The sequence below is a fragment of the Vombatus ursinus genome, unplaced genomic scaffold, assembly GCF_900497805.2.
Source record: "Vombatus ursinus unplaced genomic scaffold, bare-nosed wombat genome assembly UNPS02014807.1, whole genome shotgun sequence".
NCBI classification, from domain to species: Eukaryota; Metazoa; Chordata; class Mammalia; order Diprotodontia; family Vombatidae; genus Vombatus; species Vombatus ursinus.
This window is the reverse complement of record NW_020954585.1, coordinates 43293239-43317955: the sequence shown is the minus strand read 5'-3', so window position 1 is coordinate 43317955 and position 24717 is coordinate 43293239. Positions and strand designations below refer to the sequence as shown.

The window sequence follows — 24717 nt, the reverse complement described above, 5'->3', positions numbered from 1 at the left end:
ATGCCTAATAAATGCTTGAAATGAATAAAAGGGGAATACCAAAATCCCAGCTTTGGAATTTGCTACAAGGTACTAATGAGGGTTTTAGGGAAATGAAATTCAAAGAAATATGCCAGTCGTGTAGAAAAGATACAGGGGTGCCTCTGAGAAGGGAAGGATGCATAAAGATGAGGAAGGTATACCCAAAGAAAAATGGCTTAGAGGAAATGCTTACTCCGTGTAAGATAACAAACTCAGAACAGCAACGAACCTTAAGGGTCATTCAGTCCAAGCCTCATATTTTTCGGATGAAGAAACTGAGGCCCAGATAGATTAAAATACCTGACCAAGGCCACACGGATAGGTGCCAAAGTGGGGATTCAATCCCAGGTAATTCCAAATCCTCTGTATACCTACCAGTGAAATACGGCCAATAGAAAGCAAATTTATAAAGAATCTGAGATCAGACAAATCCATGGCTTAGGGAACTAGGCCTTAAGATAAATATGTAAACAAACTGCATGAGCTGGACAGAACTTTGCATAACATGGAAATGCCAAGGAAAATTATTGAAGCTCAGTTTGTTTTCAGAGGACTTGGTAGGACACCTTTTCACTGTGAGTTACGGGTCGTGAATTAAGACCCTATCACTTATTTAAAATAATTCTTTGTGCAAACAGGTAACACGTTTTTTGTCAAAAGAAACAAAGTAGAGTCTGATATCTCACATAGACAAAATAATTTAATAGTCAAGACAATTATGAATAAGGCACTTGTAAGGGACAGTCTAGAAAGCTTTTTACAAAACTGAGCAAGAACAGAGAAACATCTGTATAAAAGGTCAGAAGGATAAGCAAAAAAATAGAAAGACATTTACATGTTCCTGCCATGAGAAAGAAGGTCAGTATAGTGATGGAACAATTGTGTTACAAATTAAAAGAGCCTTGTGAGTTGCTTGTAACTGGAGATAAAAGTAAAGAGATCTATTAATAAAGAAGTCTGTTTCCATGGCAGGCCTGAATCAGCTAAAATTCTATTTGTCCCAGTGGAAGAAAATGTACTACAGTGAGGATGACAGTACTATATAGCTACCCTACACATGGGGCACCCCACTCTCCAGTCTTAATACTCAGGTCTTGAACTGAAGGAAAACAGAGGGACAGAAATTAGGGTAAAAAGAAGAGACTGTGTCTTAGGCCTCTGCCATAAAACAATGGACATTTTCCCTTTTAGAGTAACATAAATTTGGTAGATAATATATGGAGCATCTTTTCTAGAATGGGACATGGATACCAGCAGGACACACACTGGTAGGAACCAGAGATTTTATATTTAAACTTCAAGGTGACTAGCCAGCTGCCTAGAGTCATTCTATTTTATGGGGTGAGTGAATGGATCATCTAAAAGGCTCACTGGCCACAAAGCATTCCCATGTCTGAGTGGGACACCACCTATCAAGTTTTTCATAAGGCAATGCCTTATAAAAGAAAATCAAACCTGTGTCCAGTTTGGGCAAAATTGTAGGGGAGGGAGTGTTGCCTTCTTGTCTTGTTCTTACATTGAGAGCCCCAGGGGTAGAACCTACACTTAACTCCCTTCTTGATTCCAAAACACTTTGGCACTGAGCAGGGTACCAAGAAAGGCTGGAGTCTCAACCTTAATCCAGCAGAACTAGATCTGTTCTAGTAGCTGTCCAACTTAAACTCCTAATGGAGATCATCAGTCCTTTAACCCATCTCCTTCTGTTTCTGTAACACTCCTCACAGCAGTTCTACCAGACCTCTTGACTCTTTAAACCCTGAGCTCTTATCACTCCCTCCCAACACACAGATGGCCTGACCTCGTACTTCATAGAGAAGATACAAGCTAGTGGTGTGAGCTTCTTCAGGTCTCTCCCAGATTCCTTCACCCACATTCCTGGAATATATCTGGGTAATAACGGCAGTGCACAGGGGGATCCCGGGCACCCTGGTCAGAGGATTCTGCTGCAGACTGTCTTGCTGATGGCATGCTTCTCCAAATCTCAGCGCCAGAACGATGGATCCACTGGTGTGCTTCAAGGGCATACTTCCGTTTGAACCGCTTGCCACACTCAGGGCAGGGAAAGGGCCTTTCATCAGAGTGAATACGTCTGTGGCTTATCAGTAAGGAAGAATATGTGAATCGGCAGCCACACTCAGCACAGGAGTATGGTTTCTCCCCTGTGTGAGTACGACGATGAGTAGCCAGTTGGTAGGGATAGACAAATTGGCGCTTGCAGTCAGGACAGGAATAGGGCTTCTCACCTGTGTGTGTGCGCCGCTGATGGATGACTAGGGACCTTCTCTGTCTGAAACAGCGTCCACATTCAGGGCACGTGTAGGGTTTCTCACCTGTGTGGATTAGCTGGTGTTGGACTAGGTACTTCTTTTGGAAGAATCGTGCCTCACACTGATTACAAGGATAGGGACGCTCCCCAGAATGCATTCGCTGGTGGCTGACTAGTAAATAGGGATAAGCAAAGTGGCGTCCACAATCAGGACACACATATGACCGCTTTCGGTTGGGATTACATTGGTGGAGTGCAGTGATAGAGTGTTTATGCAAAGTCTTGCCACAGTCAGTGCAAGAAGAGTTTCCTTGTTCTTGGTGTGGGCCTGGCAGAGCCTCAACTGACTGACTGTTCTTCCTATGTGCTTCATCAGCTTCCTGGACTCCAGGCCCTTCTCTCTTCCACTTCTCAGCCCTGTTCCTGACTCCTATTAGAAAAATGAAAAAAAAAAAAGAGAGAGATTCTAGAACTCAGAACTGTCAGACTTTGTCCAATAACTCCTATGTCAAATACGGCAAGAAACAGATCTCCTAAGTGAGACATGGGGAATGGCTGAATTCATAGAAACTGACATGGGACTCATATACTCAGGATAATTAAAGGGGATTAACTATCTGTAACTAGTTTGATGTCTGCAGGTGTGCTTGTGGATTTTTTAGGAATAACCCAGTCACCATATAGCCAGTCTAGGTTCAGAAAGACTACAGAGGTTCAGCTGTAACACAAGTGAATATTATAATGTTAATTGCTTAGTCAATTAATATTCATATTAATTGTAAAGTTTCTAAATTGATAAAAGTGTTAGGATTCATTGTGGCCCTGCATTCAGGAAAAGAAATAGCTCATCAAACCTTAATCTAATCATTCATTGACACACTAGTATAACACACAATAACTATTAGGAAGTAGGAAGATAATTGAGAATGGCAGGCCTTAGGAACCTTAAGGGGCAGCTTGGGGGCTCAGTGACTAGAGTGCTGAACCTCGAGTGAGAAAGACTCATCTCCTGAGTTCAAATTCAGTCTCAGACGCTTACTAGCTGTGTGACCCTGAGAAAGTCACTTAGCCTTGTTAGCCTCAATTCCTCATCTGTAAAATGAGCTGGAAAGAAAATGGCAAACCCCATATGAGGTCAAGGAAGAGTTGGACATGACTGAACAAGGATACCTGAATTATTTTAGGGTCAAAGGACAGAGGCTGAGTTCTGCACAACCCAGAAATAAGGAATTTATTCTCCCCAAACTAGCTAGTGTGGAGAAGAAACACTACTCTGGTGCTGGAAGACTTCAAAGGCTCTTAAATAGGACAACTCTGGGTGGGAGATAGGCTTTTCTAGGGTTTACCAAGGAAAAACATGCGTGTATTAGGCTAGATTATCATCTCACCTCCTATATTTACCGTTCCTCTTTCCCCCGCCTCCTCGGGGTCCTGGGCATCCGGACCCCAGACCTCTGTCTCTTCATCCATCCAGCAGATGAGGGCAGGTTTGGGGCCTGGGAAACCTAGAACGTGAACAGAAAGTTGGGAGCTCACAGTGGAGGGCAAGACACACCCAATGGGCGTGCGCCCCTGCCCCGCCCCCGCCCCAGCCCGCCCCGGCCCGCCCCGTCCGCTCCCCTCACCCAGCGCGCCCAGGTGGCCGTAGGTCTCCCGCATGACGTCCCTGTACAGGGCCCTCTGCGCGGGGCGCAGCCGTCCCCACTCCTCCGCGGAGAAGTACACGGCCACATCGGCGAAGCTCATGGGGCCCCTCGCCTCCCGCCCGGGCCCGCTCATGGTCCGCCCCGCTAGAGTCCAAAGAAGCCGTTCGGGGTTGGTCACATGAGCACTGCCAGGATGTGAGGCGCCGGAAGTCGTTTAGTGCCCTCAGAAAACTTGGCTGCGCACTGGCTTCATCGCCCCTACTTAAGACTAAGGTTCTCCCTAGTCTCTGAAGAGCGCCCTTTTCCAACATGGCCGCGGACCTGCTTCAATGCCCTGAAATTCCCTTCTTCAGCCTTTAAGTACGGTGGCCGTAGCTCACCACGTGCTGTTTGGATCGGAGGAGTTGGCTGGCGTGCGTTTCAGGACGTTTTTAGGCTCCGCGAGTGCAGGGCTGCAATAATTATTTGGAATAATATTGGCACCTTCCGTTTGAAAGCGGGAGGTAGGAGTACTGCAGGAGAAGCGAATAGTGGGTCATTAAACCTTCTCGAAAAACGGTCATTACGGAGTGACGAAGGAGGCGGTGGCGGCAGCGGAGGCGGCCGGGCGTGGTTTCCATGGTGACCCGGTTAGAAACTGCTGCCTGTGTTGTTCCTCGGCCAGGGGCAGCGTCCTGGTGACAGAGCAAATTGGACAAGGCGGTCTGACACCTGGGCCTAGGCAGGTCCTGACTGCCCCCTGCCCTGCTCTCCCCATAGCCAGTGACCCAGTGCCAGCCCTGCTGCGGGCCCAGGAGATGGGCCAAATGGTGGTGGGCCGAACCCGGAGGCTGCTGCTGCAGTTGGGAGTTTTGTTCTGCACCATCCTTCTCCTCCTCTGGGCATCTGCCTTCCTTTATGGCTCCTTCTACTATTCCTACATGCCCACGGTCAGCCACCGCAGCCCAGTCCACATTTCTTACAAGACAGACTGTGGTTCTGCCGGGCCTGTTCTCTGCTCCTTTCCTGTTGCCAATGTCTCCCTGGTTCAAGGTGGACGTGATCGGGTGTTGATGTATGGACAGCCATATCGAATTTCCCTGGAGCTGGAGATGCCCGAGTCCCCGGTGAACCAGGAGTTGGGCATGTTCATGGTCACCATTGCTTGCTACACCCGAGGCGGACGAGTCATTTCCTCTTCTGCCCGTTCCGCCATGCTGCATTACCGTTCAACGCTGCTGCGACTGCTGGACACCATCGTCTTCTCGGGCCTCTTCTTATCTGGCTTTGCAGAGCAAAAGCAGCTCCTGGAGGTGGAATTGTATGCAGACTACAGGGAGGACGCGTACACGCCAACCACAGGTGCAGTGATTGAGATCCACAGCAACCGCATTCAGCTCTATGGGGCCCAGCTCCAGATCCACGCCCACTTTACGGGGCTCCGGTATCTGCTCTACAATTTCCCCATCACCTCGGCTGTCATTGGCATTGCCAGCAACTTGATCTTCTTCAGCGTCATTGTGCTCTTAAGCTACTTGCAGTGGCTGTGGGGCAGCGTCTGGTCCAGGCACCGCCACACCTTGCGGGTGATGAACCGAGATAAGGATGGTTCCCGGGCCAAAGGTCAGAGAAGGGTCCCCGCCAGACGGCCAGGGCTGGGGCCAAGAGGCCGAGCCGAGCGAACCAGGTTCCCAGAGAAATCGCAGGATGACGAAGCTGTCCTGGGGCCAGGGAGTCAGCCACCAGAGGAGAAAGGGCCTGAAGTGCAGCCTCTTAACGAAGAGGGGCCAGATCAGGAGACCAGTGATGGTTCTGGCTCCTGGGAGGACGCAGCCCTGCTGACCGAGGCCAACCTGCCCTCCCCCTGCCCAGAAACCCTGGGCAGCGCAGACCCTTCGGGCAACGTGGAGAGCCCTTCGGGCACCCCTTGCCTCCACTCAGCCTGCTCCAGCTCTTGAGGGGGATGCTGTGGTCCTCACACATCCATCACTTTCCTTTGCCCTCCATCCTTCCCTTTTTTGTCCACAGTAAACTTTTTTCACACCAAAAAAAAAAAAAGAAGAAAAAAAACGGACATTACCTTATTTTATTTTTTTTAGGCAATTGGGGTTAAGTGACTTGCCCAGGGTCACACAGCTAGTGTGTCAAGTGTTTGGTCTGAGGCCGGACTTGAACTCAGGTCCTCCTGACTTCAGGGCCAGTGCTCTATCCACTGTGCCACCTTTTGTTTCTACTGGCTTAATTTCTTTTTTTTTAAATTTATTTTGATTTATCAATAATCACTTCCATATGCTTTTGAGTTTAAAATTTTTCTCCCCCTTCCTCCCCACCACCCTCCCCAGGACGGAGCATAATCTGATATAGGCTATACATTTACATTCATATTAAACATATTTTCACATTAGTGATGTTGTAAGTAGAAATTAAAATCAGTAGGAGGAACCATCAGAGGAAACAAAACTCAACAGAAGAGAAAAAATTAGCAATTCGGCTTCCATAGTTCTTTCTTTGGATGTGGATAGCATTTTCCATCACAAGGCCTCTGGAGATGTCTTAGATCCTTGTATTGCCAGGAAGGGTTAAGTTTACTAATATTAGTCATCATGCAACGTGGCTGTTATTGTGTACAATTGTGCTCTGCTGTGTATTGTGTTCTGCTCACTTCACTCAGCTCTGGCTTAACTTCTTGTTGGAGAATGGTAAATTATGATTCTTAAACTATTTTACGCCCAGGATGAAGCAGGTCCACTGCAGATTTCCTTTTAGATGTAATGCATTGTCCATGCTGTTGACTTTTGCAACTGCTGAGTTTGTGCAGCTGAGTTTAATCAGTTCTTCATCACCAAAAAAGGAAAAAAAAATCATTTTTATGGTGGTTGTTCCAGTGTGAGTTAAACTGATGTGAAAATCATTGGCGTGCATTATTTCATTGCTTTGAGCTCAGATCACATGTTTAAAAAAAACCTTGTATTTGCAACTTGAGTGCAGTTTTTATGCTTAAGATATATTTTCAGGGTGTTATGTATCTTGAAACCTCTGTAGCTTGATGCTTCCTACATTTGTAGCAAAATACAGTGAGCACCTATATGACTGGGTTCCTTTGTGTGTTATTGTAACTGTCTTTTTTCACTCCATGTCTCTAAATGATGTTTTGAATCTGTGGCTGTACTTTAACATTGTTTTAGTCTGATAATGAACCTTGTGAGCTTTTTGACTAGTCATGAACAACAATAAATATATATTGCTGGCAAAAAAAAAAACAAAAACGGACATTACTTTGACCCTGAGCGCTCTGAGTTCAAGGCTTGCTTGTAGGGTGTTTGCACTCCGTTCCTTCGCCATCCCTGCCCATGCCCTGCCTTTCACACTAGCCTTGTGTCTGCCCCGCTTCCAACATGGCTTCCCGTGTGTTTTGCACAAATTAGGGGCAGCAAGGTGCCTCTGTGAGTAGAGCCCCTGGCCTAAAGTCAGGAAGAACTGAGTTCAAATCCAGACTCGGACCCTTTCTAGCCATGTGACCCTGGAAAATCACTGTACTTTTTGCCTGCCTCAGTCTCCTCATTTACAAAATGGGGATAATAGCACCCCCCTCCCAGGGTTGTTGTAAAACTAAAATGAGATATGGCAACTATTTCTAAGTTCATTCTTAAAAAGACACACAAAATTAGGCTGCATAATTTTTCTCAAAGCTTGCCAAACCTACATATAGAGATAGGCATGGGAGCTCACTATGCAAATGAGCCAAGACAGACAAAGCCGACCTTATAACTTCAGAGCAATTCCCTCTCACCCCTCCCTCCCTGGCTCAGGATGCCCATGTCAGCCAAAATTATAGTCTCCGTATGTGCTAACTATGATATGAAGGAGGAATTTCTTAAGTGGCGAGATTGTAAATACAGTAAGATAAGAGAATGTCAAAGTGTCCATTGAAATTATAGATCCAGGGGGCAGCTAGGTGGTGCAGTGGAGCGAGCACCAGGCCTGGAGTCAGGAGAACCTGAGTTCAAATGTGACCTCAGACACATAACACTCGCTTAGTTGTGTGACTCTGGGCAAGTCACTTAACCCCAATTGCCTCACACACACACACAAAAAAATTATACAACCAGGATGCAAACATCCTGTTTCTTTTACCATTAACAGGACATAACATAGCATATGTCCATAAAATACCATGAGAAGAGAAGTCCCACTATTCAAGAAAGTGTCGGGTCCTAGGCACCTTGTCCTTAGTAGTCATAAACAGAAGAATACTCCTGGTCAGCTTCATCTGGCCTTGTAGTTGTTGACACAGGAAGGGGCATTCTTAGTTCACTCTGAGAGTAAAGCTAGGCATGTCTGTTATGCCAGAGCATGCAAAGCATTATGGTAAGTTAAGCCCAGAGTGGGCCAAAATGTCTCTCCTGATTGGCCAATCCAGGTTTCAGGCCTTTCTCAGATCTTGGCCATTCAAAATGGTTTGGGGAGAGGTCTATAGATAATAATCCTAAACCACTTAGCACAGTGACTAGCATATGGTAAACACTGTATAAATGTTAGCTTCTACCACTATTATTTTTTTTTGTTTGTTTTTCTTTAGACAATTGGGGTTAAGTGACTTGCCCAGGGTCACACAGCTAGTAAGTGTCAAGTGTTTGGTCTGAGGCCAGATTTGAACTCAGGTACTCCTGACTTCAGGGCCGGTGCTCTATCCACTGTGCCACCTAGCTGCCCCCTTCTACCACTATTATTAATATTAACATGTGCACATCCCCCTTTCCCCATAGAACACAAGCTTCTTGAGGGCAAGTCTCTCCCCTTTCCAAATCCTCTCCACAGACAAAATGATATTCCCAAAGCCCATATCATTCCTCTACTCAAGAAGTTTTAGTTTATGTCTCTTACCCCTAGAATCAGTGCAAACTTCCTTGTTTGGCCTTTAAAGCCCTTCACATCCTGGTCCCAGAATGGAAGGATCCTGAAAAATAATTGAATTAATAAGTTAACAAGCTTTAAAAAAAAATATTGGGATTGCTTATATGTATTCCAATTCAGACATCTCAGTCTAGGTATCTCAAACTTAAAAGGTCTATAATAGATATTCATCATCTTTTCCCCCAAAATCCCTTCCCTTCTGCAACCGCCCTATCCACCATTCTTTTGTTCACTCTGATTTGTATCCTAGTAATCATCCTCAGCTCTTCACCCTCTTTGGATCCCTTATGTCCAATTAGTTGCCATGTTTCACACAGATTCATTCGCCCTTTCATATCCATCCTCTTCTCACACCACTCTACCACCCCCATCTAGGATTTTACAAACTCTTTGCTGGACTATTGCAGTATCTCCTAACTGGTTTTCTTGTGTCTATGCTCCATAGGTTACCACAGTGAAGGATACCTTGGTGGAGGGGGGGGGCACTTGTATGATGTGGGGGTAGTAGCCTCTGGTGCAACTGTGGGGCATTAAATAAGAATAAGGGGGCAGTGGAAGCACAAGGAAAGTAGAGAAGATAAGAAAACTCTGAAAAACCGTTAGTACACGTTTCATCTGTTGTATGACAGAGTTAAAGTTATAGCCAATCAGTCGTCAAGTCTGATGATAGGTCTTAACAAGTAAGTGTTGGCAGGCGAGCATGTCTCGAATCATCAGGAAGTCCATCATGTGTCAGCAGGAATATGGGTGTGTAATGACTTGTTTACAATACAGTACTATACAGTTATATGGCACAATATTGATACTACACAGTTACAAGACATAATATTGCATGATCAAAATTTCAATGCAGGGGAAAAAACACAAATTTACAATAAATTATTAAATTTAAGATGTGTCATTTAAAAATATTTTATATTTTTTTGAAATGATGCAAATTTTTAAAAAACGTTAAAGGGTTAAAGAAATAGATTTGCAGGGGGGCACTGAGTAATTCTTTTTAAAAGGGGCAGTAGGCCAAATAAGTTTGGGAACCTGGTGTAACCGCTCTATCCCAACTTCCCAATAGCTATGAGATTGACGGTCCTAAAGCATGGGTCTGACCATATCAACCCCCCAAAATCAAGAAGATTCACTGGTTTCATGTTCCTTCTGAAATATAAGGCAACCATCAAAGACTAATTACAAGAGACTCAATAAGGACAGACTGTTCACTTTTTATATGAGGAAATATAAATTGTATGTCTAAGATTGTCAGTAATTGGGTAGTTCAAAAGAAAGATTAGGGTAGAGTTAAATATGATATGATACTAAAAACCAAATGGTCTAGGAAAAGATGAAAAGAGTAATTATCTTATACAAATGAGGTGCCAGAGGAAGAGCTGACAGAGGAAGTAGAAATAAAAGGCTTAGGGTGTAGGGAGGGGAGAAACGATAAAGGAGGGATTTTAGGGTGAGAGGAAGAGGATAAGAGAGGGATCTTTGCTGGAGGGTGGTAAGGCAAGGTATCTGGTAAAGTAGAGGAATCAGGAAGGATAGGAAATAGGAGATACACACAAACATAGAATAAAGATGAGGAGTAGAATTTATTAGGAAAAAAAAGCAGGGGTAGTAATCATGATCTCAGAAAAAGTTAAAGCTAAAATAGATTTAATCATATAACAAATGTTTCCGATAAGGGTTTCATTTCTAAAATATATAGAGAATTAAGTCAAATTTATAAGAATATAAGTTATTCCCAATTGATAAATGGTTAAAGGATATGAACAGGCAGTTCTCAGATGAAGAAATTAAAGCCATCCATAGTCATGTGAAAAAATGCTCTAAATCACTATTGATTAGAGAAATGCAAATCAAAACAACTCTGAGATACAATATCACACCTATCAGATTGGCCAACATGAGAAAACAGGAAAATAATAAATGTTGGAGAAGATGTGGGAAAATTGGAACACTAATGCATTATTAGTAGAGTTGTGAAATGATCTAACCATTTTGGAGAACAATTTGGAACCATGCCCAAAGGGCTATAAAAATGTGCATACCTTTTGACTCAGCAATAGCATTTCTAGGGCTGTATCCCAAAGAGATCACAGAAATGGGGAAAAGACCCGCAAGTACAAAAATATTTATAGCAGCTCTTTTTGTAGTGGCAAAGAATTGGAAATTGAGAGGATGTGCATCAATTGGAGAATGGCTGAACAAGTTGTGGTATATGAATGTAATGGAATACTATTGTGCTATAAGAAATGATGAGCAGGCAGACTTCAGAAAAACCTGGAAAAACTTGTATGGATTGATGCTGAGTGAAGTGAGAAGAACCAGGAGAACACTGTACTCAGTAACAGCCACATAGCTCGATGACTAACTTTGATAGACTTAGCCCTTTTCAGCACTGCAAGGATCTAAGACATCTCCAGAAGTCTCATGATGGTAAATGTGTTCCACATCCAAAGAAAGAACTATGGAGTTTGAATGAAAATGGAAGAATATTATTTGCTCTTTTTTCCCTTCTGTTTAGTTTTATTTTGTTTCTTCTTTCTTGTGGTTCCTCCTATTGGTTCTAATTATTCCTTACAACATGAAAATATGTTTCATCGGAATGTATATTTATAGCCTATATCAGATTGTGTGCCATCTTGAGGAGCTAGGGGAGGAAAATTTAAAACTCAAAAGCTTATGGAAGTGAATGTTGAAAACTAAAAATAAATTAATAAAAAATAAACAAAACAAAACAAAAAAAACAAAATAGATTTAACCAGAAGAGAAAAATAGGGAAACTACACTATATGTCAGCAATATTAATCAATATTGCTGTAGACTATTTAAAATAACTAGACAGTATAAGGTTGAAATATTGCTGCGGTATAGGAAACAATGAGTTGGTGGACTTAGAAAAATAGGGAAAGACTTGGACCTATGAAGGAAGACATTATCCACCCTCAGAGAAACAGAGGACAAACAAGTATGGTATGGTGTTACATAGATGCATGTGAATGTATATATCTATATAAGAATATGATTATAGATATCTAAGTATATGTATGTGTATGTAAGTGTGTGAATCTGTGTTTTTATGTATGCATATATGTATGTGTATATGTATGTTATGTATGTCTGTATATATGTATATGCATATATACATATACCTATACACATACACAAATATATCAGAGCTTAGTTGTAGCCTTCTTGGGGGGGGAAGGAAAGGGGGAGGTTAAAGAACAAAGTAAAAAGTGCACAGCAGAGAACAAAAGAAACCTTATAAAGAAGCAAAGAAAAGATGGACAGCTTGGAACACAATGTGTCATATTTATTATATAAGCTTTCTTGAAATGGAAGTTTATCGTATAATTTGAAGGATCCTCGCTTACATTCTGCTGTGCACATGGCAATGCTATTTTCTTTTCTTATTTTCTTTTTAAGTTTTAGGATTTAAGTTTATATGTTTCTTTTTCTTTTCTTATTGTATATTTAAGTTAAATTAATAATTAAGTTAATTAAAAAATTCCAAACTCTTTCCATTTTTCCTCGTAAAATCATTCACTATTGAACTTCAACCAATTTTTCCAGACTCATCTCTCATTACTCCTCCACATGCATTTTACATTTCAGCCAAACTGGCCTCCCTGATGTACATGGCCTTCCATCTCTTGTCTCCATATCTGGAATACCTCAGTCTATTGGAATCATAGCTGCCTAGAACACTAAGCTCAAGTGCCGCCTTCTATCAAACTGTCCCCACCCTGATTGCTTTGTATTTACTTCTCTGTGTAGCAGTCAGTCAACAAGCATTTATTAAGTACCTACTATGTGTCAGGCACTGTGCAAAGCATTGGGAAAAGAGGAAAGGTAAAAGACAATCCCTGCCCCTGAGAGCTCATAATCTTTTTTTTTTTCTCGAGGCAATTGGGGTTAAGTGACTTACCCAGGGTCACACAGCTAATAAGTGTCAAGTGTCTGGTCTGAGAGCAAATTTCAACTCAGGTCCTCCAGACTCCAGGGTTGGTGCTCTAGCCACTGCGCCACCTAGCTGCCCCTAGAGCTCACAATCTTAACAGGGAAGATAACATGAGCAACTATATAGAAAGAAGATGAATATAGATAAAGATACACACAGAATATGCATGTATATATATATATATATATGTGCATACATACAGACACACAGAATAAATTGGAGATAATCTCAGAGCAAAGGAACTAAGATTAAAGAGGCTGGGTGTAACACAAGTAACAACACCAGAGTCACTCTCTGGGGTCTCTCTAGGTTGGTCCGGGACAGGAAGACAGCTTTGGAGGGGTTAAAATAAGTTTCCTTTATTCTAGTCTAGTCTTCTCAAAGGAGTTGCTGATAATGGGAGCACCAACTCCTTCAGTATCCCCTAATCACCATTCTCACAGGGGCAGGTGAGAAGAGGAAGCAGCTACCCCCATGTTTCGATGGGGTCAGTTGAGACAGGCACAGCCTTCCAGCTTATGCACTCCCCTAAATCTCCCCAAGCCTCAACGGGGGCTGGTTGAGGTAGATACACCTGCATTTCCCTATGCATTCTCAAAATCCCACAAATCCCAACTCACTGACCAGTGCTCTCTTGATTTATAGAGAGGCACACAAAGAAGGCAATTTGCCAACATTAAGCTAACAGGTTAACTTCAGCAATATCATCATGACCTAGTACATGGCAAGTGTAGTAACCATTACATCATGTCACCCCTATATCTCACTGCGCAATCACAGTAAAAGTTGTTTTCAACCACAATTTGTGGGAAATATTATCTATTTTGGCCATGGATCCTGGGAATTGTTATCTATGAAGAAATAAAAAAATTCAGCTTACTTGACACTGGGCTTCTTGCAGAAGGTGGGACTTTAGCTGAGGCTTGAAGGAAGTGGGTTGGGAGGGGTAGGGGGTAGAGATGAGGAGTGAGAGAGTTTGAGGTATGGGGGACAGCCAGTGATAATGTGTCCAGCTGAGAGATGGAGTGTAGCGTTGGAGGAACAACAAGGAAGCCAGTATCATGGATCATGGGGCATGTGTTGTTTCCCTTCAATAGAACATTAGCTAGTTGAGGCCTTGACTTTAGGGATAGGTATATAACAAATGCTTATCTTTTTGATATAGACCTGTGGTTTCATAGGTATGGTAAACTTTACTGTGCCCACCTTGGAAGATGTCCTGCAATTCATATTTTTTTTTTTTTTTTGGCTAGGCAATGGGGTTAAGTGACTTGCCCAGGATCACACAGCTAGTAAGTGTCAAGTGTCTGAGGCTGGATTTGAACTCAGGTCCACCTGACTCCAGGGCCAGTGCTCTATCCACTGCGCCACCTAGCGGCCCTGGCAATTCATATTCTTAAGAGAGTTGCTTAGGGTAACTAGGTGGCTCAGCCAAAAGAGCACTGGGCCTGGAGTCAGAAAGATCTGAGTTCAAATGTGACCTCAGACACTTTACTAGCTGTTTGACCCTAGGCAAGTCATTTAACCTAGATTGCCTCTCCCCAAAAAAATTTTTTGGAAAAAAAATTGCTTATGACAATGAGAGGTTCAGTGATTTGTTCAGGGTCACACTCCAGTATGTGTGAGAGGCAGGATATTAACTTTGACTCTGAGATCAGGTTTTATCCATAATGCCACATTGCCTATCATTGACCTATGCAGGATATGAATCAGAACAAGGCTTAAATCCTTTCTGTCTGGGCTTGATCTCTCACATCTACACTAAGTTCATGTACAGATATCATCAATTAAAAATCAATCAACAAGGATTTTACTATGTGCCAGGTACTCTTGCCCCCTCTAAGAAAAAAAAAAGAAACACCCATCATATTCTAATGCGGGAGACATGTACATATGTAAGTATTTATATCACATGTACAAAATGAATCCAGGGTAGTTTGGGGATAGTGTATACTAGCAGTCTGGGGGAACCAGAAGATTTGTCAAGAAGTTGTTACATGAGCTGAGTTGTGAGGTGTGTGTATTGTTGTTGTTTATCCTTTGTTTTCAAAGAAGATCAATTACATCTCGGGGAGAGGTCTTGACTTGTGTGTGAATTGGATTTAAGTGAGACAAAGTTGCACAAAGTCCTCAGCCTAACTCTTTTTTCCAGAGTCATCAAAGTCCAGGGGCAACATGGTCTTGAAGGAAACTAGGGAGTTGGAGGTGGAGGTGAAGAGGGGATGCATTCTGAGCATGGGAGGACATTGGGTGCCAAGGAGATGGGAGATAGATCCTGAGTGTGAAAGCCAGTTTGGGCAGATTGAAGAGGGTGAGAAGAGTAAAATGTAACAAGAGGAAAATTAGGAAAGGGCCAGGTTGTGAAGAGCTCTAAAGGTCAAAGAGAGGAGATTATATTTGCTTCTTGAGGTAGTAGGGAACCATTGACATGGTATAGGATACATTTGTTTCTAAAGTAAAAGATGAATGGCTATCAAGAGTAGCTCACTGGAGAAAGGATATATTTGGAAATGGTAATATAAAAACAGAAGACATACCAACACTACCTGACTTTATTCCTGATTTTACCTTTGGCCTCAACTCCAGTGGCTATTCAGGATCTCCCAAAAAGAACACTTTAAAGTAGTTTGTACCTCATTCATCCCCCCCAGCCCTCTAAGCCCCCAACACATTTTTTTTTATCATAAGTCCTTCAGAATTGTCTTGGGTCATTGTATTGCTGAGAATAGCTAAGTTATTCACAGTTGATCATCATATATTGGTGTTATTGTGTATATCGTTCTTCTGGTTCTGCATATTTCACTTTGTATCAGTTCATGTAAGTCTTTCCAGGTTTTTCTAAGAGCATCCTGCTCATCATTTCTTCTAGCACAATAGTATTCCATCACAATCATATCCAACAACTTGTTCAGTCATTCCCCAACTGATGGACATCCCCTCAATTTCCAATTCCTCACCACCATAAAAAAGAGCTGCTATAAATAATTTTGTACATAGAGGTCCATTTCATTTTTTCGTTAAATCTCTTTGGGATACAGACCTAGTAGTGCCAACACATCTTTCTACACATAGTGGGTGCTTGATAAACTTATATCAAATTGAATTGAAAGGGGAAGGGATTTGGGCTCAAGCAAGGTAGACTTAAGTGGCATCAAGCAGTCCTAGCAGTCTGGAGGCCTGGTGCTCATGAATGGGTAAAGGCTCATTCCAACATGCCACTGGATCTTTGATTTTATGGATGCTGTTATGCCTTCCAGGGATGTCCATTTCAACTCATCCATACCTACACATCCTGTGAGACTCTCATCCATGTCTTTCCATAAGTTTGTCCCAAGGAGTCCACCCAATGAGCTAGAGACCTTTCTTTGATCTTTTTTGGCAATGAGGCTGCCAGTGGAATACCATGGTGGATAGAACCCTGAGCTTAGAATCAGGAAGACCTGAGTTCAAATCCTTAGGCTCTTACAGGGTAAGAGTGACTCTGGGGAAGTCATTTAATTTCTGTCTGCCTCAGTTTCCTCATTTGTAAAATGGGGATAATAGCACCTACCTCCCAGGGTTGTTGTGAGGATAAAATGAGGTATTTGTAAAGTGCTTTGCAAACCTTAAGGCACCATATGAATTCTAGTTATTATTACTGTCACATGACTAGCCTATTGATCTTATATATGATTATAAATTACATCCTTTAATTACTACTTATTCCTACCAGACGGGTCTTTTCCATTTCAAACAAGTGTAATATACTTGTTTTATTCTCAAAAGACTGTACTTTCCTATATAACATGATTGGAAGAATACTGATGTTAAAAAGACGGTGCTTGAAGTACCATCTTATACCTTAACCTTAAATCACTGAATGGGTGTTGCTTCAGACAAACTGAGAACTAGGAAAGACCTTAGCTTTTAGGCCAAGGTCTCCCACTGCATCCTGGGCCAATTCCTGGTCATCCTGACCTATGTCTTGCCACTGGACACTGATGACTTTGGAGGACAGAGTAAGGCTGAGGACTTTGCACAGCTCTGCCTCACTTAAATCCAATTCACTTACAAGTCAAGACACACCCTCCTGATGTCATTGGTCTTCCAACAACACACCCTTGCAAAAAAAGGAAAATGACAGATGTTGGAGGGACTGTAGGAAGACAAGGATGTTTATGCTCTTTTGGGGGAGCTGGGAATTTGTTGAGCCTTTCTAGAAAGCAATTTAGAACTGCTCCCCAAAAGTTGCTAAACTGCCTGCACTTTGACCTATCTGTACCACTATTGATCTTATATGTACAAAGATATCAAAGAAAGGAGAAAAAATTGTGTTTTTGGCAGCTTTTTGTAGTGGCAAAGAACTGAATATCAAGAAGGTGCCCATCCACTGGGGAACGGCTGAATACTTGTTCATTTGAATGTAACAGAATACTATTTTGCAGTAAGAAGTGATATAAGGAATGGTTTCAGAGAAGTCTGGGAAAACTTATATGAACTGATGAAGAGGGAAGTGAGAACCAGGAAAACAACTCAATTCACACCATAAAAGCAATTCGGCAAAACCAAATAACTTTGAAAGATGATATATTATATATATATCTATATATATAAAACTACATAAATACTGCATTATTTATATACTATTTTAACTATAAGAAAGATGATCAACCATGATTTCAGTGGACCCATGATGAATAATGCTACCTATCTCCTGACAGAGGGGATGGACTAATTATGCAGAATGAAACACACATATTTTGACATGGCCAATATATTTTGCTTGGCCATGATTATTTGTTATTAGAGTTCTTTGTTTCTGAAGTGGAAGACTGTGCAGGTAGATAGGAGAAAACAAAAAGCTTGATTTAAAAGAAATTTTTTTTAATTTTTGGTGAGGCAATCGGGGTTAAGTGACTTGCCCAAGTCACACAGCTAGTAAGTGTCAAGTGTATGAGATCATATTTGAACTCAGGTCCTCCTGACTCCAAGGCTGCAGCTCTATCTACTGCACCACCTAGCTGCCCTCAAGCTTGATATTTTTAATAAATTAATTAAAAAATTTAAAAACATGCCTTTATTTCAGGGCAAAGGTTGGGGTCATTAAGCTAACTTTGCAATTCTCTAAAAGCAAATGAATCCACTCTCCTCTTCCTATTATATTCTGGGTCCATTTCCAGGGTCTCTTCTTTATTTACAAGCTCTATATATTGTTCATCCAACTATATACTGTAGTTTGGACAATAAACTTCATCTATTTGATTTTTCCTTTACTGAGTGAGAATGAACCCTTTTAAATGATTGTGGATCTCATTTAGGAGACTAACGTGTACTGAGCCTTCCTTAAATCAGCATGTCACCAACAAATGGAAGCACCTGAAGGACCTCACCATCTATAATAAGAGTTATTAACCTTTTTGTGTTATGGAGATCTTGGGCAGTCTGGTGAGGCCTATGGACCCCTCTAAGAATAGTGTTTTTAGCTGCATAAAATAAAATATATAGGAACAAAGGAAACCAATTATATTGAAATATAGTTATCAGAATATTATAAAATGAAGTGCTGAGAATCCAGATTAAGAATCCCTGGTTTATAGGAAAGTTACATGCAACCATTGTCCTGTATGACAATAGCAAATACTTTTGGCAAAGCATGCATCTGCCTGTTTTATTCCTGCCTTATTATTAATGATTGGAGTGTTATTAAACAAGGTTATCTGTTATACCTTTGGAGGAATTCTGCATAATTTTGACATGTCCATGGGGAGATACTTTATTTTTTTTTGTTTTTTAAAATTTTTTAAATTTTTTTAAAAATGCATTTTTGTTTATTTCATTACATATTTCCCAATTAATTTTTAAAACTTTCTTTTTTAAAATTAATTTATTTTGATTTATCAACAATCACTTCCATATGTTTTTGAGTTTAAGATTTTTCTCCCCCTCCCTCCCCACCACCCTCCCCAAGACAGTGCACAATCTGATATAGACTATACATATACATTCCTATTAAACATATTTTCACATTAGTGATGTTGTAAGTAAGAATTAGAGCTAATAAGAGGAACCACTAGAAAGAGGAAACAAAACAGAACAGAAGAAAAAAAATAGCAAATAGTATGCTTCCATCTGCATTCAAACTCCATAGTTCTTTCTTTGGATGTGGATAGCATTTTCCATCACAATGCCTTTGGAGATGTCTTAGATCCTTGTATTGCTGAGAAGGGCTAAGTCTATCAACATTAGTCATCGAACAATGTGGCTGTTATTGTGTACAGCGTTCTCTTGGTTCTGCTCATTTCATTCAGCATCAAACCATACAAGTTTTTCCAGGTTTTTCTGAAGTCTGTCTGTTCATCATTTCTTATAGGACAATGGTATTCCATTACGTTCACATACCACAACTTGTTCAGCCATTCCCCAATTGATGGCCATCCTCTCAATTTCCAATTCTTTGCCACCACAAAAAGAGCTGCTATAAATATTTTTGTACATGTGGGTCTTTTTCCCATTTGTATGATCTCTTTGGGATATAGCCCTAGAAGTGCTATTGCTGGGTCAAAGGGAGATACTTTATTGAAAATCTTTAAGGAAGCATTTTTCTCTACTATATCAAATGCTTTTAAAAATCAACAAATAAGTGAAGTAGGAACTTGTATTCTCTACATTCTTTTAGTCAGTTGTGTGATGGTAAAGATGTGAACTGCTGTAGAATACTGCTAATGAAAGTCTCTCTGTTCCTTTCTGAGGTCCTCAATGCAGGTTTAGATCATTCTTACGAAAGTTTTATATAGAAGGGAATGTGGGCATATCAATGAAGAGTTATTGATGTTCTTTTTGGGTAGCAAGAGGGTCTGAAACTTTTCTGCACTCCTTTGGTGTCTTTCCCATCAGATTACTTGAGAATTGACTTCCCTCTTTAAAATGATGTCACCTAGTACAAGACACCTCCCCTATGCATACTTAGTCTAGTACAACCAATTTTACCACCTTTGTTTTTGTGTGTGTCATTTCCACTTCCTCAGAAAGCACACTTGGGAATGCCGTGTTAGAATCCAGATGAGGTGCTCCACTGTCAAGTGTTAAAAGGGGCTGAGGTGCCCCTGAGAAAGAAAGGGTACTTAAAGACAACAAGTTAAGAGATCTTTTAAAAAACGATTTGTTGCATGCCCTTGTGTTTTAGAACTGACTGTTGCAATTCACTTTATCTCATGGGAAGAAAAAAAAAATCACATTATAATTATAGTAGTTATGATTATATAATACTTTATAAAATACATTATATATTACTTTATGTATAATATATATTTATATATACTATATGCTATATAAATACATTACATAATACTTTAAGGTCTTCAAAATGCTTTACAAATATCTCATATAATAATGATGAGGTAGCATTTACATGTCACTTTAAGGTATGCAAAGAACTTTACAATTATCTCATTTGATCCTCACAACAAACCTGGAAAGAAGGTGCTATTATTATCCCCATTTTGCAGATGTGGAAACTGAGGCACAGAGAGGTTAAGTGACTTTACTGGGATCACATGGCTAGTAGTATCTCAGACTCCATTTAAACTCTGGACTTCTTACTCCAAGTTCTATGTTCTATCCACTGTTCACCAAGCTGCCGATATTTAGTAGAGAATGGAAGGGATTAAAATTAAAATGCAGCCTTGCCAGAAGGGAATATAGAGGCCAGCAGGCTAGCTCATTCACAGAAGAGGCAGGGAGAATAGACATAAAGTTCAGAATCCAGAGGGACTAGCCAGCTGCCAAAGATACTTTATTTTTTGGAGTAGGTCTGAAGATCATTTAATAACAAGGTTATGGGCACCCGAATATCTGATCTTTTTAAGGAAAAAAACAAACCTTAGAAAAGTGTAAGGCCCAAGTCTAGGTGAGTAAATAAGAAGATGGTTTGTGGTTTTTTTTTTTGGCTTACTTGTTCACTAGCAGTAGTTGTCAGCGGCGCATCCTCTGGCCGCCCCCCCCCACCCCCACCCCCGCCCTGCACCCCCTCGCTGCCTCCCCTGTGCGCCTGGGGACACCTGCGACGTTTCTTTCGGGAGTTGGGGCTCCAGAGAACAGCCCTGCCCACGTCTCGAGCTCTGCAAGCAGCCCTCGAAAGCGAGAGTGGCTTTTTATAGCGCGCAGGTTGCTGAATCCTCTGTAACTGACCCAATGGCAAAGGTGTTTTTCAGAAGGATGACTTGGGCTAGAGAGGCTGGGCACATGTGACCTCGTGGCTTTTGCAGTAACCAAGCAGGAGCCTGGAAAGACTTCCCATCCCTCGAGTTCTTTGTGGGCCCACACCTTTCATATTTGCTTAGCTATGGCTGGACCACGTGGAGTGTTTTTATGCTTCTGGCCCACATTAAACATGAATGCCGCCTGACTTCATCTGTTTCTAACAGTCCCGCCCAATGACAGGACACCACACTTGGAAGATGAATCCTAACTAATGGAGAAAGCCCTAACCAAAGATGGAGCGCCTGTTGTCAGAGTTAACAGGATACAGAACCCAAAGCAAAAAAACAAAAAAACAAAAAAACAAACGATCATTATTCAATTTGTACTCACCGCCAAATGTACAGACATTCTCGGATCACAGATTCTCGGAATTTTCAGTGATTTCAGCAGCCATCTAGTCTGTATCTGGGCAGATAACCAAGAATTTCTGGTACTGAGTATTGACGCAAAAAACAATATAGAGAAGGGTGAAATCACTGGGGTTTAGAATCATGGAAACTTTCATGTGTAAATATACACATTTGTCAGTAACACTCAAGTAAGGTGAGTTGTACTAGGACTGGTACTCAGTTCAATCTAAGATTACATCAATTTGGATGCTCCTTCAACCAAGCGGATCAAAATCCATACACGTCCTTCCTGTACAGCTTTTGTCCATGTTTTGCCATATCTTGGGGATGGTAGTGTGTGGGACAGCGAAGACCCTTACCCAAATTAATTCAAATGCTTCTCCAGGTAGAAAGTAGAAAAGATTTTATTTCGATCTTGAGAAAGGGCGACTCACACTGAAAGGCAGTTCTTTGTAAGACCGCAGGTGGTGTCATCCGCAACTCCTCCCTAGCCCCTACCTCTTAACCCATTGGCTGGGCTTCAGAGGGCAGAATCTAAACACGGAAAAAAAAAAAAAAAAAAAAAAAAAACTACCCCAGCAACAGCAGAGGAAATTACAGAATCATTACATAGGTTGCACCTGCCTTCCACTCCTTCAAGTATCCTCTTAGTACATCCTGTTTTTGTTCATTTCAGATCCTGGAATAATTTGTGGTGGTGATTATTTTTGCAACAATTTGAACATATCCATCCAGACTATTTACAAGCTTCCTGACCTGGGCACACATATGCACATATATTATTATTAGGGGTCTTTACTTTATTTTACTTATTTAAGTTTAAATTTTATGAGGGGTCTTCACCAATCTCACTTAGTAGGCATCTAACACTCCAGGGGTCCTTCCTTGCTTTCTTCTGATATGTCCACGGTGGAGCAGGAGGGCTGTTCATTTCTCATCCTTAATCCTTACCACATGACTAGCACATCTTTTTTCTTTCATACATTCCCAGAGATCATCTTTTACTCCCCTTCTTTGAAGTTTTTCATTTGTTATACATTGCAGCCTTCTCACACACACCATATGCTTCTTTAATATCCTTTGACAACAACAATCAAAGTATAAACTGATTGAATTTGGAGGATCTTACCAAGTTCTTCAGAGTTCTCTACATCTTTCTGCAACTGATGGTAAATATGCTGCGATTATTTTCACCATGGTTTTTTTCCCCAAATACTTATCACGAGTACTACTTACACTGAAGTATAAGATGACCAAATGTCCCATGAAATGTTTCTTGTTGCCTTTAGATGAACTCTTTTATTTGTCTGTCTAAGGAGTACCTATGAGCCATTGTTCCCATTTAGCTGTGGCTTCTTTCTTCTGCTTTTGTTTTTGCTGAGAACTTCAAGACTCCAGTGAATGGTACATTCATACTCACTATCATTGGATAAGGGTCTCAGAGAAAACCAACAGCTGTAAGTTGAAGTTTGTAGATAGTCTAAAAATTGTGGTATTTCTAACTTATTTTCTACCACTCTGCCACTGTCCTCACAGTGGACAATGGCTATGAGCTGTTTTGTGTATTTCTTTGTCTCATAAGTTGCTATAGCCAAAGAGTGGATCACCAAGTAGCAAAACTAGAGATGCTGAGCCTCTCTGTACTTACCTAGGTTGGTTCTCAGAAAGCAGATACTGTTGCTAGGCAACAGGGAACAAAAAAAAAAATCAACCTTCTTTCAAACCCAGAAGAACCACAATTCCTTCTCAAAAACAGTCCAGGTAAGATACTTAAAACATTGTAGGGTTTTTTTTTCCCTTTCTTATATACACAACCATTTGCAAGCAAGGGGGCTCAGTGGATAGCTGGACCTGGAGTCAGTAAGACCTGAGCTCAAATCTGGTCTCGGATATTTACTGGCTATGCGACCGTGAACAAGTCACTTGGCTGGTTTGCCTCGGTTTCCTCATCTTTAAAATGGGGAACCATTGGTAAAGATAGACATCTATGTCTTCAGGTTGTTGTGAGGATAAAATGAGACGACCATGTATAAACCTTAAAGTAGTTTATAGATGCTAGCTATGATGATGATAATAATGATGATGATGGTCTCTGTGAGTTTTCCCTCTAATTTGTCTATTTTCAAGTCTCTGTAGGACCCATTTACCAATTATTTCAAGTCCTTTAACTCCTTAAATATTTCCTTTTTTTTTTTTTTTAAGATAAAAGTCAGTGTGGCCAGATTCTGAACTTGTAATAGCTAAGTTTCTTTTCACTTTGTATACGTCCCCTTCCCCATACACACACCTTTTCCTCCAAGATCTGAGGGATAATTGAGGGATAATTTTGTTCTTGTAAAATACAATCTCTGTGATTAGATCTCAAAAATTTTGCAAGTATGTTTCTCAAGGTCTTACCTGGAGGACTGCTCTTTTCTAAAAAAAAAAAATAGCCTCATCCTGTTTAGAGTTTGTTTATGTTCCAGAAATTTAAAATTATTACTATAATGATAGTTTATACATCTCCAGCTGATAACTGGGTGACCTAGAGCAAGTCAGTTTCCTCTTCTGTATGTGGCAACCTCCCAATATAACATCTGTTAAACTGTATATTTCCAAACTGAGCTTTATGTGCAAAGCTGAATAACCCCAAGCTTAACTACCATGAAGAATAACCATAAGGGTCCTGATTGGTAATGAATTCTAGCGTCACTTTTAAAAGAGCAAAGAATGATTTTCACCCATCAGGCTTTCTGATGTTCTGTCCTTTGGAGCTGTTTTCCTTGCTGACTGTTACTCTTGGGGTGCAAAGGCATCTAACTTCATGAGTAGTGCACTGGGGAACCCCAGGCCAACCTATGTAAGTCTATATTGCCAGTGGATGGCCAGTTAAACACTTTGTTTCCTTAGAAGTAGAGTCACAGTAAAAATATGGCTTTGTACTGGTTTCAGTATGTTAATGATGGACAAGGTTATTCCACTGGGAGAACCACGTCCCCCAGTGCTTATAGTTATAAAAAAAATTTAGCTGAATTCAATTGAATGACATGCTAAAATGTTTGGACATCATCCTACATATGTCAGGAAGTCATCAAAAGCTTTTGAAAAAAATTTATATAAAGAGTCTTTTAAGGTCAGTTTGGCGGAAATGGTTGACTGTTCAGATTCAAATAGTAGTCATTAATAGTTCAATGTCAATTTGGCAGGTGTTTAGTGGAGTGTCTCAGATATCTGCGCTTGGCCCTGTGCTATTTGTCTTAGATAAGGCATAGATGGGGACAGCTAGGTGGCGCAGCGGATAAAGCACCGGCCCTGGATTCAAGAGGACATAAGTTCAAATCCGGCCTCAGACACATAATACTT

General features: G+C 41.2%; 1 protein-coding gene and 1 pseudogene across 4 annotated transcripts; one reads left to right on the top strand and one right to left on the bottom strand.

Annotated features, from left to right (window-relative positions):
• Positions 1–718: 718 nt before the first annotated feature.
• LOC114052211 (zinc finger protein 785-like) lies at positions 719–24698 on the bottom strand. 4 transcript variants are annotated; one of them, XM_027874712.1, is made up of 5 exons: positions 21735–24698; positions 21356–21458; positions 8797–8869; positions 3676–3792; positions 719–2717 (listed from the first exon to the last, which is right to left on the bottom strand). In XM_027874712.1, the coding sequence occupies exons 4-5, from the start codon at positions 3755–3757 to the stop codon at positions 1885–1887; spliced, it is 915 nt and encodes a 304-aa protein (XP_027730513.1). In that variant the 5' UTR covers positions 3758–3792; positions 8797–8869; positions 21356–21458; positions 21735–24698; the 3' UTR covers positions 719–1884. The 4 variants fall into 4 exon arrangements, with proteins under 4 accessions (XP_027730513.1, XP_027730511.1, XP_027730510.1 ...); XM_027874710.1 differs by having other exon boundaries at positions 21356–21430; XM_027874709.1 differs by having other exon boundaries at positions 21356–24698.
• LOC114052164 lies at positions 4476–5973 on the top strand (annotated as a pseudogene).
• Positions 24699–24717: the final 19 nt, after the last annotated feature.

What these genes read in the sequence shown, in the direction of transcription:
- LOC114052211 (XM_027874708.1), bottom strand. Translation starts at nt 4,066, where the DNA reads ATGAGCGGGCCCGGGCGGGAGGCGAGGGGCCCCATGAGCTTCGCCGAT. An exon ending in CGGCCACCTGGGCGCGCTGG is followed by an intron (nt 3,793 to 3,912) that starts GTGAGGGGAGCG and finishes TTCACGTTCTAG; the next exon opens with GTTTCCCAGGCCCCAAACCT. An exon ending in AGGAACGGTAAATATAGGAG is followed by an intron (nt 2,718 to 3,675) that starts GTGAGATGATAA and finishes TTTTTCTAATAG; the next exon opens with GAGTCAGGAACAGGGCTGAG.